Consider the following 19,885-nt stretch of genomic DNA (forward strand, 5'->3'; position numbering starts at 1 on the left):
AATAAAAACAAGGAATACCACCAGTATTCCTTTTCTTGAATACCTCTGGGGACAGTGACTCCACCACCTCCCTGGTCAGCCTGTGCCACTGCCTGGCAGAAATTCTTCCTAATAGCCACCAAGCACACCTAGCCAGTGCTTTGTAGAGGTGCTGGTTCACAAAGGCTGGTAACGAGGAGAGCTGCTTAAAGCCCCTCATTTCAGTGCAGCTCATTCTGCTCTTCACACTGGGATTTGGAGGGATGCTCCTCCCCAGATGAATTCCTGTGCTGGAAGCCAGTCCCTGAGCATCAGCCCCACTCTCTGCTCCATCTGGAGGGCTTGGGCTGCTCCTGGCCTACTGTGCCACCACCTGGGTGTCCCAGTGAGTTGGCTGGCACCTGACGTGGGGTCCAGGTGTGTCCCTGTGTCTCTAAGTGGCACTGGGCTGGGTCTTGCTTTGCAGTGCCTTGCTGCATTCTGGGCTCTCCATAGGTCTGGGTGACCTCTGAAGTTTCAGTAGGGAGGAGCTAGCTAGTGGCTTAGCTGTGATTACAGAAGGAGCCATCCCCATGCAGGGGAGGTTTGAAAGCAGCAGGTAGCAAAACAGAGGATGTTTTAAGATTTACCTCTCTTAAAGGCAGGGAAAGTGTGGATGGAGGCAGTTCTTGGATGAAGCCAGAAGGAACTGCCAGGAAAAAAAAAATAAATAGAGGGAAAAGAAATGTTTCTGCAAAACAAACCATTTTGGTGAACAATAAATTCTTGAGAAAATAGGTCTCTGCCTGAGCCCTTATTTTTCTTGATAATATATCATTGTAAAATAAACCTTGTGACATTCACCATTCTATACAATGGACTGAATTGAAAATAGCTGTGTTTTTTTTCTTTTTCTTTCCGTATGATTTTTTGAGCCCTATGGGTCCCTCAGAGAAGGAAACAGTATTATTGTCATGCAGATTTCTTTTCTTCAAGATTTCAGAGATTCTAGGAATCCTTTGCAACAAGGTAATTCAGCCTCTTTTTGCCTTTTCTTTTTTTAAATTAAAAAACACTATCCAGCAGTGCTGATGTGATAGCTTTACTGCAAAGCCTCCTCCTTTCTCATGGAGTTTGCTAAGTTTTCAGTTAAGCATAAAAACTTGGCTTCACCAAGCTTGACTGTGCCACGTGTATGTCCTAAGTTTTCCTCCTAGTCGCTCCACTCACTTTTTGATTTTCTTTCTGCCCATTACAGCTCAGTGTGTATGTAAGGAAAATAAAGAAATAAATGCTGAACTTTTCTCTTGTAAACCGTGTATTTTGCAGTAGTACCTGGAGGCCTCTGGTAGGTCAGACTTCTGTACAAATAATATAGGATTGCCACACAGAACTTATGACTGGAAGGACTGGAGAAGATAAATGAGTGACACGGCGTAGAGGAGGATGGGATTAAAGAGAAGCAAGGCGGGTGTGCTGCATAGCCGAGCTGCTCAGCCTGTTTGTTTTCAGTCAGAAGCAGTGGTCTCAACTTCTGGCTGCATGGGGTGTGTTAGCACAGAGCTCCTTGGAAGCAGAGTTTGCACTCTGTAATTTCTGAATCGAGTGCTGGAATTAGAAAATGGCTTTTAGGGAAAATAATGCACATTTTGATAGCCAATTAACACATACATTTTCTGTAGTGAAATTATTAACGTATTTAGTATCTCGGGGATCTTGTTTCTTCCCCCCTTCCTTCCCCACTTTCTGTTGTAAGAGGGCTCTGTATTGCTTGGCTGGTATGCGTTCCTGGGTTTGCAGGGTCTTTATTACCTTTCACATTGTGCAAATGGCAGGCAGCTGGGACGTGAGGCATTGCTTACCTTTAATTGGTCAACTAGCCTCTGCTGCTCTGCACCACACGCTGCCGCGCTGTGGCTGACCTCTGGCTGTACTCTGCCACGGTTTCCTTCAGCACCAGCTACTGCCCAATTACATAGAGTGCAGGAGCAGTGATTCTGAAGCCTTTGAACAAATTTTTACCCTATCCATTAGTCTAGAGGTGTGGACTACCAAAAGAACCTTGTACACGACCTAGAAAAACAAATTGGTAAGTGTGCTTCTTTCACTGATACTGCCTGTACTGAATAATTTTCTTAGAGGCATTAAAAAAAATAGGTCTGTGAAATCCTAAATCGTTTCTCTTTATGTATCAGAAGTCTTTAAAAGTATCTGAGACTTTTTTTTTTTATGCCAACAATACATGAGACAATCCTAGATATGTGTGACACTTTTTAGAAAGTGTCTTTGTTTTTATCTATCCTTACAGCACCTGTGTGATAGGGAAGTGTCATGATCCCTATTTTAAAGATGGGAAGAGAAGACACGGAGAGATTTAAAGCCAGATTTTTAAAGGTGTTTTGACTTCTAAAGATGCAGTAAAATGTGCAGTAGGACTTTCAAGAGGGCTTAATTGCATCTTTAGCAGCTTAAAAGCGACTTGGCAGCTTACAAAGTATGCCAAGCAGAGAAAGGAATCTGGGTCTTCTGTGTTCTGGTCTAGCACTTTAACCATTGGGTGGCTCTTCCAGGATGGAGGGATTTGGAAAAGAAGCATGGCTTTTTGTTGCCCTGCTGTTCACTTTTGCTGCTTCCACAGAACATGGAAGCACTGAGTCACAGCTGCTGATGTTAAGCGAAGAACAAACCTTAGTGGTTGAAACTTAAAGTGTTTTATATAACTTTTGGAGGCACTATTTATAGAGGTTAATATTTCCCATTCTTTAAGAAAATATCTTCCAAGGGGGTATTTGCACAATGTGGCCCTGGGGCACAGTGGAAAAGCCCAATCAGGAAGTTGGCCATCCTCCGTGGAAGCTATGGAAAGACGAACTTTATTCCACAGACAATTCGGAGCGCTTGAGTTGGGCTCCTGCCCAGAACTGGCCTCCAGAGGAGCCCATCTCTGTCTGTGCTGCCTGGGTGGAAAGGAAGGCCAAGCCTCCCAATTCCATCTGGCAGAGGAGCTCCTGGTGTCAGTGCTGCGCAGTTTGCTCTTTGCTATTTGTTCCTCGGAGGTGATTTTAAATCTCAGTATGTGTGCTTTGTTCCAAATTCAGTGCAGTGTATCTGTGCAGGGATCTCCAGGCATGGAGTTGCTGGGAGAGTAGTGCTCCCTCTGTGGAGGGTTCACTTCAGTGGGCCAGTGTGTCACGAATAGCTGGAGCTGTGCAGGAGACCTTTTACCAGGTCCACAGTCCTCTCAAGAGTTTTCAGATTTGAAAACAGGTTTAAAAAATAAAAATAAAAATTGCTGAGCTATTTGTGGGTTAGTACTCCAAGAAAAAATGTAGGGAAATTCATGGAAGAAAGTGCTTCAGCTCAGTTGTTACCGTGTCAACTTTTAAATCTAGTACTAAGAATTTTTTAAGCATAACATTTTAAAATTAAAATTTGCAAGTAAGCCTTGTATTTTATCAGGAAAGGATGCTTGTCAATTTTAGACTGTGTAAAGAAGATGTTTTAACGCACTGGAGGTTTTTATCTGCACATATTTTTTCATATTACCAGACCTTTGGCCATGACTCTCCCACAAAAGTTTCTGTTTGCCACTGTTGGGAAATAACAGTCTCCCGAAAATTCACAGCCAGATCTATTGCTCCCAGGCTGGCTGTGGGCTCGATGCATTCGTATCTCAGTTACACTCTTCACATTGCTGCCTGTATTTGAGTATGTCTCATTTCATAGGGAATCTGCTGCTGTAACATGGGATGCATCACTGATGTAAAAGAGAACAGAAGGATCCATCAGGCATTACTGTCAGGAAAGCTTTGTTACAAAACTAAAGCAGGGGTCCTGTTCTGTGATTTGTTAAAATTCAGCTTTAGGGGCTAAGAGCTCATCTCTCAGAGGTCGTTTCCCTGTTTGTCTTCTTCCTTCACTGCTGACAAACCAGTTGAGCTCTATAAAAGCTGCTTCCAGCGACAACTTCGCTCCTGGACACAATATGCATTTGCAACATGCAGTTTTATTACTGCATATAGTACTTACTGCAGCTGTATGTAGATCCAGATGTCTTTCATCAATCCTGAACCTGCCGCAGCTGTAACTGAAGTAACCAAAAAGACCCCAATGTTTTCCTGGTACTTTCCAGCACTTACACTTTGTGCAGGAAAATATCAAGAGTCATTGTTAAAAATTAGCTGTATGTCACAGGTGCTGTTTCTCTTCGTGAGCAGTATGTCTTTAAGTTGTGAATAATTCATACCATTAAAAAAATCAGTTTTGCTCAGAAAAAAATATCCCACGAAACCTGCTGGTGCTGTGCCACTCATCTGCAGCTCAGCAGCTTGTTTTGCGCTGCACGTCTGCGGTGTTTCATTTATGAAGGCACAAAGCATGGAAATACTACAGGTGCTCAGAGTAATTGTGAATCCAACTCGGCCCCACCTGTATGTGTTATTATTGTTCTGGAAACTTAGTTGGCTTGAAGTAACGCAGGTGAACTTGTAACATGATACATTCAATAGAAAGATCTTTGTTAAAATTGCTGGAGAACCATATCTACATTCCTACAGTCCCATACAGCATATAGTGTACATATGTATGCATATATGATTAGGTATTATGTGTACTGATAAAATAGAATGACCGAATTAAAAAAGTCTACACCAAGATATATTCATCATGCCTATTAAAACATATGCAGATGGATCTTCCTTGCTCTGTGTACCATTTCCACACATACCGTGTGTGTGTGCATGTGTGAGCACACGTTCCCATACGTGTATCTGTGTGTTGCTGTGCTCCACAGCACGTAGCTTGTAGTTTGGAGAGAAATCATCCTCCGTCATTCGTCACTGCTGAGCTGCAGCAGACCAGGCCAGCACATCATTTGTTAACAGTGACAAAGCCGCACTCATAAACGCCGACATGTTACATTAATTTATAGGCACTGAGTGACTTATTAAATGTGACGTGTGAAATATAACAGGGCCCAGTATGGATGATTAGGTTTTGGGCTTTGAATTGTTGACAAGGCAGGGGTAATGAATTGCGGGACACAAGCTAGTATGTTTCCCCCTCATTAGTCAGTATTAGCTGCATTAATAGTAATAATTGGATATATTCATCATTTAAAATGTTTTAATAAATGTTTGGACAGCACCTGATCTAGGCTGTCAAATATTAGACTGGAAGGTTTGTGATGGGAGAAAAATTATTCCGCTCCTTCTGCAGAGATTTATACAGCCTAAGGGATGCTGTTTGCTGCATCCTTTGAGAAGTAATGAGTGGGGATAGTTTTGGAAATGCCTCTTGCACATTCAAGAAAGATGTTTCCTTTTCATTCTGTAGACTCCTGAGGCCTGAGATCAGGTCTGCAAGGTGGGATCTGAACTTGTTATTTCTGGTCAGGTGTGAACCTCAAATTGGAATTCCACAAAAGGTGTGGCAGTTTCCATCCAAGTTTGTGCTTCATTCCTGTACAAAGACATGTCCAGCCACTGTTAGGGTACAGAGTGAGTGTTGTCTGGAGTGCAGAAATGTTCCAGTTTGGGGATCTGGCTTGGAGTCGTCTGTACCGTGAGCTATCAACATATTTAATATTTCAGACAATTTTCTGCCTGTATATCTCAGAAGCATGATCTTCCCTGAGATGAAGGCATGACATTTCAGTGTCTGTTCTGCCAGCCCCACATTCCTTCTTGGTTTACATATCCCAAATGCATTATTGTCTATGACTCAATACAAAGCTTCCTTTTATTAAACTAGAAAAAGTTGTGATTTTGTGGTCTTCAGAAGTGGAAAGGGAATAACCAGAAATCATCGTCAAGGAGTGCATGCTGTATTGGTGTATTGCTTTAAAAGAGATGCATAGGTGAACGCTAGGAGCGTGCCTTCTGAATGAATGGGTGAACATCAAGAAGGCCGTGACCAGTTGCAAGAAAATCATACCAGTTTGAAACTTCTGACACACCACTTGGCTGTACCCAGTTGTGTAATGAAACCCGTTTTTTAAAAGCAACCTTCAGAATATAGAAAAGCAAAACCACATGGAGTTATTGGTGCTGCATCACTGGGCTGACAATTTTTATTTAAAAAGTAGAGTCCTCTAAGGAAAAGCTTCTCTGCTGCGGGGGGAGCAGTGTTTGGTGGCTCAGTAGGAGGTACGCTTCTCTTTCAGATGTTACTGAAGAGGTGTCACACCAGGGAGTGCTGTGCTGGTGCAGGTGCTGTCTTTCAGGAGAGACACAAAGTCAAGTGCCTGACCACCTGTAGTCGTAACAAGTCCCAAGACACTTTCTGTAAGGATAAAAGTTTTCTCCTCAGTGTCCTTGCTAGTTCTAGCCAGCTGCTTGTACTGAGCATCAGAAGTCTTATAGATGAAGGGCTCTTCGTGCTCTCCTGAACACAGTGAAGCCAAGCCTGCTTATTTATATCCATGAACTCTGTAAAATGTTGGTGAAAGATTCAGGAGGTGCCAAGGCTAAAGCTGGATGTAGACAGCTCCAGGGCAGCAGAAAAACTTCACTGCAGAGGCAAGAACTGTGCAATCACTCGCTACTCATAGTAATTCTGCTCAGTCCAAGTAAACTTTGAGTGGAAAATCTTGTTGTAATCTGAACAGTTCATACTTTTGAACTCAGAGATATGTTATTTTGTATAATAGACATCAAACTCACATGCAGATTACTTATCGTACATTTAACTGTATTTTCCTTCTCATCTTGAATCAAGCCTGGAGTATTGCTTTGTTGGGATTGTCTGTTGGTTGGTGGTTATAATTATCAAGGTGATGTGAGAGTATTTTTGCATGTTATCTAGCACATGCCATTGTCACTGAAAAGTGTATCTACAAACTCCCTCTTAATTTTTATTTGGAGATTGAGTGGGGATTTAAAACTTGATATTGTATGGTTAGCAAATGAGATTCACCAAGCCTTTGGGTATATGGCTGTGTTTTTGTTTCCTGTATTGTTTAACTCTGGGCCTGGAGTGTCAATTCACCAGAAAAGATGAAAAATAATGTTTTCTGTAGATTTATATTAATATCTTTGCGATAATGCCCTGTTCTCGTCTTCTAGGTTCACACTGTTTTGCCAGCCATCCCACAGGCTTTCTTCCTTTCCATTAGTGAAATATATATAATATAGAGAGGGTAGTACGTTTCAACATTTAGGCCAATTATTATACATTTAGGTCTTAATAGAGAAGTCTTTAGTGCAGCTTTGTGGGAGCTGCAGAACAGAGCACAAAAAGAACGATCAATATTCTGTACTCAAGTGGCATTCTTGATGGTTTTAAGCTGTTTGTCTAGTTAGAAAGATTTTGGGTGAGATTCGTTAGTTATTTTTACACTAGGGAGGAAGTATATTTTTTCCAGGGAGGTGCTAGAAGGGGCCAGCTGTGAGGTTTCGCTCATCTTCTTTACTCTTTGCCAGTTGCCAGCACAATTGTTCTCAAAAAAAGAATAGTAGAATATAAAAAAGAGAGTGAAAAGTTGTAAAGTTGCATGCAGTTCCTAGTTCATTACATTCATTGTGGCTTTTGTTGGTACAATGTTGATGAAGAAAAAATTCTGCCCTGGCACAGTTATCTAGTTGCTTGTTGTAAACAAACCCTTTCCTGTTGCTAATGCAATTCTTGGTACTCCGTAGCAATACAGAAAAATAATAACTATGCAGGATTAATGTAGGACTTTGTAAATCCTCCTGGAGTGTGTTTTGTGGATATGAATCCCATTGATCATGGGTATAATCCCTGTGTTCACATAGAAAGGCATGCTAGTGACAGCCAGCAGCGTCCAACTTGTGTCCTTACCTCACCCCACCTATGGCTTGTCACCTAAGAGTAATAGTACTCTAGGACATTAGGTTTTGTCCTTCAGATTAGGTACCCTCGCTGGGTCACTGATGTCCAGGGCAGGCCACACTTCTTGTTAGCTGCATCACCCTGCTGGATGGGTGCAGAAGACAACTTTGTAGCTACAGGCTATAATGCCTTCTCATGTCTCTGTGATATTAGAAGAGGGAATCAGCAAAAGTATGTCTTCTCTTTGTTCAAAGTCCATTACTTAGGAAAAGTTCACCCAAAAGCTGTGATATTAACATACATGTTTTCATTCTACATATCTGCTGTGGAGGTAATTATTTCTAAAATTAAGTTCTTCCAGGGTACTGTTAAAGATCGTGCACATGTGCAGTATTTATTGATAACATCTCCAGCATTACATCTACTGTGATCTTCACTATGACATCACAATCTTTCTCTTTTCCCTTTACTAAGTCTTCCCCTTGTGTAGTGATTTACGATGTATTTTACAGTCTCTTGGTTGCTTACACACACACACACACACACACACACACACACACACACACACACACAGATTCTGCACAATTTTCTACTTTGATCCAGTTCAGCATCCCCTTCCAACACCAAACAACACTCTCCTGTTGAACCACCATGCATACAGCTCATGCAACGTGCCTCCGCCTTTCCACAAAACAGTGTTCTGCTTCCTTCTAGCTCTCAAAATAGCAGTGATACTCTGGATCCTGTCCTCATTGCCAGAGCTCCCTGCTGCAGAGGAAGCGAGAGCTTCATTCTCTTGAATATCCTGAAACAATGGGAGCCCCTGAGTGGAATGTCCAGCCCATGGGCAGGGGCTCAGGGCAGCATTTGACTTTGTTCCACAGCATTTTTATGCTTGAACTTGTCTTGTATAAAGAGAAAACATATTCATATCATACATACATGTGCCTTATTTGACTGCATGGCTAGTGCTGGACTGAGTCTCACTGGTTTCTTCCAAAGCCTCCTTTTAACTAGATTTCTTTTGCAGAAGAAACAAGAAAAGTTTACAGAAATAAAAGAATCCCATCTCACATCCCCTTTCAGACTCTTTCCTCACTATGACCATAATCCCAGTTTAGATTCAAGTTTCTAGAAGTTATAACGACTTGATAGCGCTATTGGTTTTTTTTTCCTCCCCTATATGAAGTCCTTCCCTGCTGTTTCTTTACTTGAAACAAGCTCTTCATTTGCTTTTTGAAGCATAAATTGTCTGTCGAGGGGTTGCACTCAATCCTTCAGAACATTGGCACTTCCCAAGTTCTTCTGTGTAATTATGCAGCTGAGTCATGTAAGGTAATTTGCATTCACCTTCAGAGCAGGGCTGCGTGAAACAAGGTTTAGTTTCATTTCTAAGTTGGCCGTTGCTGTTACAGTTCTGCAGAGGATTAGGTGACGCAAAAGCTGGGGCTGAGGTGTCATCCCAACACTTAATCCTGTGGTCCCACAGATGACTCTGACTGGCACTGCTCCTGAGGCAGTGGAACAGCTGCAGTGGAGAGCCCTGAGCTCACACAGTGTGTGCAGTGCGTTTCTCTTACATTTCTCTGGGGATGGAGACTCTTTGGACTTGTATATTATTAATGATTTGGAGATATGAATGAACTTTCTTCGTTTCTGATGTGCTTCTGATTCACCTCTGGCGTATGTTGTGCGTTGCAGAAAATAGGAGACCTAAGGTTGCCTTCCTTTGGCCTTTCTTTCTTTTCAGGCCATCAGTCCTATGCATAAGTGTGGTTAAATATCATTCCCATCTCAGTCAACATCTCCTGGCACTTATTTATTTATTTATTTTTTAAACTTGTGTTCCACTTATAAGAAAAGAAAAAATCTTGAAAACAAAACCAGAGTGAGTTTTGAGCCAGGCTGTGGGGAGGAATGCTGTTGGAACTACAGCAGCACCTTGCCTGACTGTTGCAGACCTCTGCTCAGAGGGGTTTGCAGTAATGCTCAGCATCTGATGTACAGAGCCTTTTCTCTGTGCTGTAGAGGCTCTGACTCTTGCCAGAATGAATGTATCCTGTTCTCACACATCCCATAAATAGCCTGCTTCGATGGGTTTGGCAGTTTGGATGGTCACACTGGTGCGTCAATGTTATTTAAGGATATTATTGGCATTAGATAACTTGAGCAATCATTGATTATTGGACGTACAGGTTGTACACAACTGTGCAAGCTCCTTAAATGCTTCAGAGCATTCATGTGCTGATCTGGGAAAAGTGAGCAAGAGAAAGGACGTGCCTGTTTCCCAGACATGAAATATGTACCACGTGGATCTTTATAACTTTCCCAGCAAGTGGATGAAAGGAACATGTCATCAGCACCCTCGTCTCCAGGTGACGAGTTTTAGAATCCCACATCTGCTAAGAGAGAAGCAGCTTCAGCTGGCTGGATTAGCACTGCTCCACAGCATATCGGGACTGCAATACCACCTATGTTTTTTGGTAACACTGCTGAAGTTACAGTAGTTTACCATGAGGTAGCAGGCAACCAAATACTCATATCGTATTACAATAACAGCAGTGCTGTTATCTGTCATCGCTTACATTGAACAGAGGTTCTTTTAGCAGAACTGTGGCCCTGGGAGGGCTGCTAATTCAATGGCATTGTGTGAACTATGACAGAGCGCAGAGATGTTTCAGATGTTTTCCAATGACTGGATTGTAGCATCTTTAGTAAAACTAGAAATATCTCGCCCACTTTTGTAGCCCGGTCTGTGAACGATCAAATGGGTGAAATGGAGACAGAACAAAATGAAAAGTTGTTCAGTTCAGACAAATTGGCTAAATATTGGTTCTTTTAATAAATAAATAAGGGTAAGCTCTGTTGGTTATGTGACTTCAATCACTGTTACACTGGTCTGTCACCATTTCAGCAAAAGCACAGGCCCTTCAGCTTTCAAAGAGCAGGCAGTGATTTGAGGCATGCATGGAAAGGCAGAGCAGGAGGTTTCTGTGCTGGGTAAGCAAACAACCACTCTGCATGTGGCATAGGAGCATGGCTCTGCTGCCTCGTGACACTGTCACGTAGTACAGCGGGTGGGTGTACGTGCAGTCATCTTGCATCACACTATCATAAACCAAATGCACTGCATATGCTCTGTATGCAGATGGCACAAACTCCTTCCAACTTTTCTTATGACAGGAGGGCAGCTGCAGCTGAAACCTAATAAAAATTTAAGATAATGGATCTGAGCACAGCTAAGGATATATAAGAAAAGTGAGATTTTCACTACTTCAAGGAAAAAAATTTAAAATGTCAGATCTGGGCAGAATTAAATTACAGAAACTGAGCATTCAAAGCTGCCTCTGGACTATTTTTAATTTTGTTTCGTGATGTTGTTTCTTGGTGGTGTTATCTCTTTCTTTTCTTATTAAAAAATGTGGGAAAAGGAAGCAAAACCATTTCCATGGGCTTTTAACTCACTCGCGGGCAAAAATGCCAAACACACGTTCCCAAAGTACTGTAAATTTCTCTGATGCATTTTAACTCAGTGTCAGAGAGCTGGAGAATTCCATAAGGTGCAAGATGAAAGACTGATATGCTGCGCAGAATACACAGACCTAAGGAAAAGCAATTGAAAGCACCCAGTAAAGCAAGCAGTGAGTAATTTAAGGCTGTTTTGGGCAGTCCTACCTTCTGATCTTGTGATTACATGGATGCCTCCTCACCTGTTTGCTGAGCTGAACTGAATATTTGCAGTGTTGATAACAGCAAACCCCAGCTATGCCAGCTCAGGGAATCAGAGTGAGTTTACAAAAATAATGCAGACTATTCTGTTTCTATTATTGTGGCATTGCCTGAAGAATCTTAGTCAATAGATTCTGACTGCTTGAGGCTTTTTCTCTCTGTCACATTTCTTTTCTTGGATCTCTTCTGTAGTTCAAGAGGGAAATATGTATTTTCTAGTAAAATAAATAATTTTCCAGGCTTTTGGTTTTAGCTTTTTTTTTTTCCTTAGTGACTGCTTAGCATCCTATAAATATAAAATACATGTCTGATTCAGCTCCAGTTTTAAGTCACTAAGGGCTGAATCCAGTGAGGGCAGACTTGGGATTTTTTTTTCTTCTTAATTAGGATGTTTGACAACTCAAGAAGGTTATGTTTAGAAAAGAGTTAGATGATTGTATCTGGTGTTTAATTTCTCTTCTGCAGAATAAATTTCCTGTTGTAAAAATGCCACAAAAGGTAGCTACTGCTGTTTATTGACTGAAGAGCCAAGCAAAATCCAGCTGTGAACATGTGGATAATAGGAGGTTTCCCCCATGCTTATATTTGATTTCCATGCACGACCTCATGCTGGTAAATACCAGTGTAAGGCTCAATTTTTCTTTTGTGAATAGGGTAGTTGACACAACCAGTTCATTGTATGTGAAAAGGTCTGTGAATTAAAAAACAAACAGAAAAAACAAACCCAAAAATCCAAAACTTTGCAACAGTGAACTCATTAATGAATGGGAATTTGCATATTTCACATGATGAGATTTTCTTTTCCTTTCCTGCAGTTATTAGCTGAGTTGAGGACAAATTTTTTTTTAGTGTGGAATTTTCCATTATTTTGACATCTTTTCCATGTGTGTAACAACTGCTGAGTCACAGCCTGAGCCACTGATTGAGCACCTGGAGACAAGACCCGGTCAGCCCTGGGAGCACAGGTGAAGGCAATTCACCTCTGTGACCTAAAGGGGTGGAGCCAGCTTCAACCATGCTGAGACCCCATTTAAGGGCTGACTGCCACTGAGGACAGGTCTCCGGTTGGAGATCTCTCCTTTGTGGTGTCTTTCCCTGTGAGCTTCAATCCTCAGAGGTGGGCGAGCCTTCCATTTTCATCTTTCTTTGTGATATGGTTTCATTGTGCCAGTCCTGTTGCTGTTATATCACTGCAGCACAGCAGAGCGGAATAAAAAAAGCACTCCCTGAAAGTAAAGTTTAGAAATGTTGGAAAAGACAAAAAAAAAATATATAATTCAAGGGAAGAAATCCTATTTTAGTTTTATTTTTTAAAAGTTGGGGATTTTCTATCATAAGATGGTAGCTTCGATTAGAAAAGTTACTTAGAAAGGGTGGAGAATATACTCAGTCCTTCTGCAATTCCTGAAGAGAAGTTTCAGTGCTTTGAATTTTTTAATTTTCCAAATAAAATGCCATGAAACAATTGGTGTTCTCCGTATTTTGGTTTTGGTGGCGATTTTAGTTGCTAGTAGATTTAGTAGCAGTTGCTGATTGAGGGTTATGTCTGAAAAGTACACAGAGAATCCCAAAGGAGTAAGTGACGCAGCTGAAGCGTGTGCGCTGGCTGCCTCTTGGTGACCTGCGGGTTCACCTCTATATTGGCTGCTGTGCACCTTTATGTGCCAAGTTTTCACCAGAAAGAAAATATCCATCATATGCTCCTTGAGAAAACTGTATTTGTAGTGTCCCAGCATCCTATTTGCTGGGAGGGCAACCATGGAAAGGATTGAGGCTGAGCTTTGCGAGGTACTGAGGAATGTGAATACCACCTTTGTCTCCAACAGAACTGCTTCTGTATTTAAATTTATGCACATATTTAGTACTCCTGCTGAATTGGTACATCATACAGAATGAGCATGCAATCCTTTTATCTGGTGGCCAGTTGCTAATTATTGCACGTATTTTGCATTTACTAATTTTGCAAACCTGCATGTACTTATTGCTCTGTTTCACCCAGGAGTCTGAATTTACCGTCTTCTATCAAATGCATTTACACCACAGAAGAGTTGAGTTTTGTCTCATTTGCTTGCCCTGAAGAGGTTTATGTTGTATCACTGGCACTTCTGGATAGCCACTGCTCTGGCTGACCTTGGCAGCCCAACAGCTGTCATATTTTCACATGGATGAACTGTTCCTGAACAACTTCTCCAATGTATTGGGAACAAACAAGCTTTTCTTCAGCATCGGGAATGCAGCGGGTCTTCCCTTTCCAACTATTTTTTTTCTCCTTCCACAGACATATTTATTGTGGCAGTGGCAAGAAAATACTACTGCTGAGCTTTCGTGTTTGAGTTCCTTTAAATTTCCTTTGGGGGAGTGACAGCAGAACCAGCCTAGATCGTGTCAGGGCTTGCTTTCTTTAACTCTTTGTGTGCTTTGAATAAACATATGCATTAATCTGTGGTTGAAGGAGGGGAATCAGAGGAGGATGAGTGTCAGGAAGAGGCCAGCAGCACTGGGGAGCAGGTAGAACTATAGAATCATATCCTGAACTGAAAGGGACCCATGATGATCATCAAGTCCAGCTTCTGCAGAGTGTCAGGAGTAAGAAGAGGAAGCAGGGCAGGAAGGCAGCAGGGCAACCAGAAAGCTCAGACAGGGTTGGGGAAGGGGCACATTACTGTCAGAGAATCCTGCTAAGACCATAACCTTTCTGGGAGTAGAGCAGTTTTGTTAGAAAAAAAATCTTCATCTCCTAAGGGGAATTTTCTGTCAAACTGTAAGGAGAGGAGAGAACCCTTCCAGAAGAGCTAAAGAGCTGTTTGGTAGAGCTTCCAGCTGAAGCACAGAAGTTCAGGTTAATTTTTATTGTCCTATTCAGACTGGAATTTTGTACCTAACTGAAGGTTAAGTTTCTACATTGGTTCTTGCAGTTTCTTAGAGATTTGTGGTAGGATGATGCCATATCATGGGCTGCCTGCTTACAAACTTTGATGCTTGAGTTATTTTTGAAGCTACACTGAGATCTATCTATCACAGCAAAATAGAACCTAAAATTAACTTGTTTTCCTCCAAAACGGAGTCCCATATCCATGTGGAATAAGGGGTGAAACCCAGAGCCCTTTGATTTAGTAGAAATGTAAAGTTTTAAAGTCAGTCAGTCAACCCAGGTCCTTCGTGAAGGTTTGTATGTTTGTGGACCTGAGCTCACTCCTGAGGGTTTGACTTGTGTTTCTCTGCTCCATGTGCACCAGTGCACTTGATGCCAGAGATGTCAATAGTCAGGAACGCAGTTGGGAATTGTGTTCTGTTTGATTCATGCAAAAAGAAACTTTAAGTGGTAGCAATAACTGTAATTGATGACTGAGTCTTCTGTGGTGGAAGTTCTAGTGTTTAGCAGCACCTAAGTTTGGAGAGAGTTAAAGTCAAAGATAGAAACGCAGAGGAATGTCAGTGCGCATTTTTTTCATCTTTGGAATGAATTTCAGGCCCCAGTGGTTAGTATTAATGCTGTATTATCCTCTGTGGTTAGTATTGATGCTGCACAGCCCCGCTAAATGGGGAGAATGCTAGAGACAAAAAAATCCCACAGAGAAGAAGTTAGATGCAAACAAACAGGGACGGAAATTTGTGTTGTGCTTACAAAGTGCTCAGCTCTGCTGGTGCTTCTTCTGGACAGGTCCTGTCAATCTAAATCTGAAATATTTTCGGAGTGAAGCACTGCTAATGAGCGAGGCTGGCAGAAGTGGACTGGAGGTGAAGAAGGCAGTGGGGCAATTAGTTTCAAGCAGAAACCAAGAGATAGACCTGAATCTCATGAGTCAAACCAGGACGCTGCTCTTATCTTGATTTGTACCTGTCTATCTGTCTGCCATAGTGGGGACACTGGCAACTGGAGAGCACTGGACCAGTTTGAGAGCTGCTTGCCTCTTGCTTGAGCTAGCATAGGATGTGTCCATGGAGCTGGGGGCTCCAGCTCTGGTGCATTCCCAACAAAGTGAAGCCTGTAGGTTGTTTTGTCTTCCCAGTGGAATAAAAATGTAATGCTTGGCAGAACATGTTCTGTGAGCCATCTTCACACTGAGGGTAACAGAACACTGGAACAGGCTGCCCAGAGAGGTTGTGTGCGCTCTCCTTCTGCAGATATTCAGAACCTGTCTGGGTGTGTTCCTGTGTGACCTAATTTAGGTGTTCCTGCTCTGGCAGGGTGATTGGCCTAGATGATCTTCTGAGGTCCCTTCCAATCCCTGACATTCTGTGAACTGGCAGATTTGTACTTGAAATGCAGTGAATGAACTTGGCTATGTAAGCATGGTGTGTTGATAATTCATCTGAAAATATTTTTAAGTTAATTTTTTTATTCAATTAGTTGAATTCAAATGAAGTTTTGTTTGCTTACCTGAGGGTTTTTTTTTTTTTGGTAGATTTAAATAAATGAGTCTAATTTCTTGTACGGCTCATTTTGATGAAGCTTCCATAAGATTTGGTGAAGACAGCACAATTGGAGTTAGACTTCCAAACTTTGCGTCTTGAGTTTGGAAACTCCAGAGCACAGTTCCTGTACTGCATAGTGAATCTCCTATAGCTGCAGTGCGCAGTGTTTGTCCAGAGAGATTCACACAGAGCTTTCTATCTCTTCTGGAGGGCTCTTGTGTTGAGCTTCCAGCTGTGCATCTTACATGTGTGGTGCTAGGGCTGGAAAGGCTCTTCTTGCCTTTGCATGGCTGACACTGTCTTTCAGTGCTTACATGTTTAATTCTGCCATGTCCCAGCTCTCCTTAGGCTGTAGTGCAGCAGCATACCGAGAAGTCAACTGCTGAGCCCAGCACTTGGCAGAGCTCTGACTGGTCCCATAACAAATTTGAGTGAGCGTAGGCTTCACCCCACAGAATGAGTGGTCCTGAGGCTTTGCCATAGAAGGGCCTGTTGGAGGCTATAAGCTCAGGCTGACAGGGATGTCTTTACCTCCCAACAGATGGCCAGGCTTTTTGTTTCAACAAGCAGCCCTGCGTAGAGGGGTGGTCTCTGGATCCTGCCAGCATTTTGCATGTCAGGGCCAGCTTAGGGCAAGGGGGATCTGATGTCCGTGCCCTTCATAGCTCATGAACTAAATGATGAGCTGTTGACAGGAAAACTATAATCTGAAGTGTAAGATCCTGAACTCTCCCCGCTTTTCGTTTTTCTTTGGCAGAATTAATGCCCTGTTTGCTTGTCTCTCAAAATCCATTCTGGCATGAGTACAAACCTTCGCCTGGTGGCAAGCAGTTGTCTGGATCTGAGATGCCAAGATTTGTGCTGACAGCTCCTTCTACACAATCTGAGTCAGGCTGTCACAGCTGGCCGTTAGAGGCTTAAAAAGACACACGCGCATACAACAAATAGCACAACTTTCAGTTATTGAGAATCAGAACCTACTTGATGAGAAAGTGTTACAGCTTATAGCACTTTGTGTTTGTTTACACCAGAATTAAGTGTTTCCAAAGCCCTCTTCACGTCTGATGCCTGTTTATTTTATATTGATTGCTGGTCTCTTGCTCTTATTTATGAGCACGGGGGGAGAAGGGACTTTGTGGGCTGGGCCATCAGTCCGTGATAATCCTGGGCACTGCAGTTTATAATCCCCCACATTACCTTAGTTTTCTTTAATGAACACAGTCCCTCAGAATTTGACTTTGCCCTTGCCACATTTGCCTGGCATGATTTTCCTGGTGTGGAGGAACAAGCCTCGAAGCTTTCTTGTTTGAGGGGTGGCATCCCAACTAGAGTGGGGCGAAGAATGCTGTTCATCATAAAGGGATTTTCTGAAGCTGTTTACCTTCCACTTTTGCCTTTCTTGTTGGCAGCATGTGCAAATTCTGCTGACTTAGCATTCAGTTTAGGTGTTAAAAGATGGATGCTTGCAGAAGTTAACTTTCCAATTTCAAGCAAAGCAGAACCAAAATTCCTTGCCTCGCTTTTTTTTCTTTAAATGTGGAGATGGGTCAGATGAGCTTCTGCTTAGTCAACTGTTGGTTATTGCAAATGTAGTGCTGCTCTGTCTGGTTGCACTAGGTTTTAAACTTGCTGTAGGATTAAATTTTGCACAGCTGAGCTTTAGTAGGCCTTAGTCTGTAGTTTATTTTGGACAAAAGACTGATAAACTTTGGCTCTCAAGGAGAAAGCCTGGAATCTGAGACCCGCCATTACTCACTGACTTGTCTTTATGAGTTTACAGTCCACTGATGCATAACACCAGAGGAAATATTTTCAGTGAAATGTTTGCTTTTTTTCTTTGGCTTTGTAAAATGCAATGTATTTTCTTAGAGATATATGTAAGGGTTGTGCAGCTACTTCAGTGAACTGTGTATGGCCAGGAAATAGGCAGCATTGAAAATACTTTTTTTTTCCACGATGTCAGTCTTTTAACTGAGACTTTCCTGTCCTTCCTGGGGTTTTGGTCTTTTGCTAACCACTGTTATCAACGTTATGTACAAACAGTGCAACTGTGGAAGGAGGATTTTGATTGTATGGAAAGGTTTCTGTACTTTTGTATTAAATCAAAATGTGTACGCTAAACTGCAGCAAAACAAAATCCCATTTTTACACAAGGCGATTTTTTTTTGGCTGGCGTTTTACGTGCTGTAGTCCAGCAAGAAGAAAAATGAATCTCTTACTTTCTTGCTCCATGATTTTGGCCATTTAGCGTGATGGAGGGACCACATCTGAGATCTTTAATGGCTCTATTACAGCAGAACTATTAAGTTCATGCTTACACCCTAGGTAATCCTTACAGATTTTGCTGGACTGTGGCCTTTGCACCCACAGTGGACAGTCAGTGGTGTGAATTATCTGAGTTGAGACTACTGATGTAAATAACTTTGTTAGACCAAATGTACAGATGTTACATTATAATACTGTGCACTGTTTATTAGATGATAACATCAATTTCTCTTTTTTCACAGGTTCTTCTTGAAATTTTTTCTCAAATGTAACCAAAATTGTCTAAAAAATGCAGGAAACCCTCGAGACATGCGTCGATTTCAGGTCAGTTGGGCACGCTTCCTCCTTTGAAAATCAGCAGCTAACCCAAACTAGCCTAGGAATTCAACCTAAAAATACAGGGTTACAGGATACTGCCTGAGGTCTTGTCACTAGAACTGGGAGGAGGTGTTTGGGTTTTCTTTCTTTTTCTTTTGGACCAGAAAAATTCTTGAAGATAAAGTCATCTCTGTGGGAAGTGAATCTGGGAATAGAAGAATCAGAGTGACCTCACTGTTGTTTTCAGTCATGAGACAACCTGGCTTTGGGGTTCTCTGCTCTGCCTGGGGAACTGTTTGCCTTCATGTAATCACGCCAAACTAAGTGAGCTCCATGTCTGTTGGAAAAGGCAGAGGAAGGTATAAGAATAATTCAGTAATAAAATCAGGCTTGTCGCTCTGCTTAGGCTTCAGGATTTATTCTTCTGCATCATTGAAGACTCATAAATGTGCATTAATGTGATGATAATCCTTCCCTTCTTGGAAGGAACTACTCCTGGTATCTTTCTTGGGATCCTTTGGACTGGTACTTCCCCAGTGTTGCAGTGTGTGGGAGGGAAGCTCAGGAGCTGTGGTATCCACACAGCTGAAGTGACCAGGGACATATCTCTATGCTACCCCAACATCCATGACTACTTTTGGAGTTAAGAACATCAGTTTCCCTTGGGAAGTTGCTAGCCTTTCTCCAAGCTAACAGGAGAGAGAGGTGCGGTGACAATGCTGAGAAGAGGTTGTTTCAAACTTGTTATTTGGTTGTGTTGGTAATGATTTACTCGAGTAGGGGCTGAACTAAAACATGGGGTGGAGAGCAGAGGACCTTCTCTTTTGATGGAAGAAGTAAATGGAGTACAGGGAGAAATTATGATACAGACTGCGGTGGGGGTTTGCCTCAGGGAGCTGAGGAAGGAGCAGGAGGTCTGTCCCAGAGACCGTATGGGCCTCTAGAGGAAGAAAACTCAGAAAGATGACTGCTGCTTTCTGCACTAGCTCACAATTTTTGTTTGCTTCTTTGTGACATTGTAGCACTTAACTGGAAGTGCTAAATGCTTTGTGAATGGCAATATTATTTATATGTAGAATGCGTGTCTTTTCTTGAACTACTTAATTGCAGGAGCACTGGAAGGCAGAAGGGGGTGGTATTTGCCCCTCCAAGCGTAGATGTGCAGGAGTGAGTAGATGTGGCAACAGAGATTAAATTAATCAGAATAAAAACTAGCATTAGCGTGGCAGAACTGTTAGCTTCTCATCCTGTATTCTTCCCTCCGTCACATTTCTCCTGTGATTTGAGAGGGCATTATCGGTGAAGGAGAAAGTGGAAAAAGGACTCGCCAGCATGGGGCTTCAGGCCAAGCAGTCACCCCTGGGGCCTGTCAGGACTTGCCTCACAACATGTACACTCTGCTGGGTCT

At 42.2% G+C, this 19,885-nt stretch overlaps 1 protein-coding gene across 7 annotated transcripts in view; it reads left to right on the forward strand.

Annotated features, from left to right (window-relative positions):
• Positions 1-19,885, forward strand: part of EBF1 (EBF transcription factor 1) — a 261,978-nt gene that overhangs the window by 145,846 nt on the left and 96,247 nt on the right. For all 7 annotated transcript variants that reach the window (XM_065734684.1, XM_065734686.1, XM_065734687.1 and 4 more), the window contains one exon: positions 18,402-18,483. In XM_065734684.1, coding sequence (XP_065590756.1) covers positions 18,402-18,483 — 82 coding nt within the window. The remainder of the gene's footprint in view (positions 1-18,401; positions 18,484-19,885) is intronic.

The sequence above is a fragment of the Cyrtonyx montezumae genome, unplaced genomic scaffold (genome assembly GCF_038088225.1).
Source record: "Cyrtonyx montezumae isolate F1298 unplaced genomic scaffold, pur_monq_1.0 scaffold_18, whole genome shotgun sequence".
Taxonomy (NCBI): domain Eukaryota; kingdom Metazoa; phylum Chordata; class Aves; order Galliformes; family Odontophoridae; genus Cyrtonyx; species Cyrtonyx montezumae.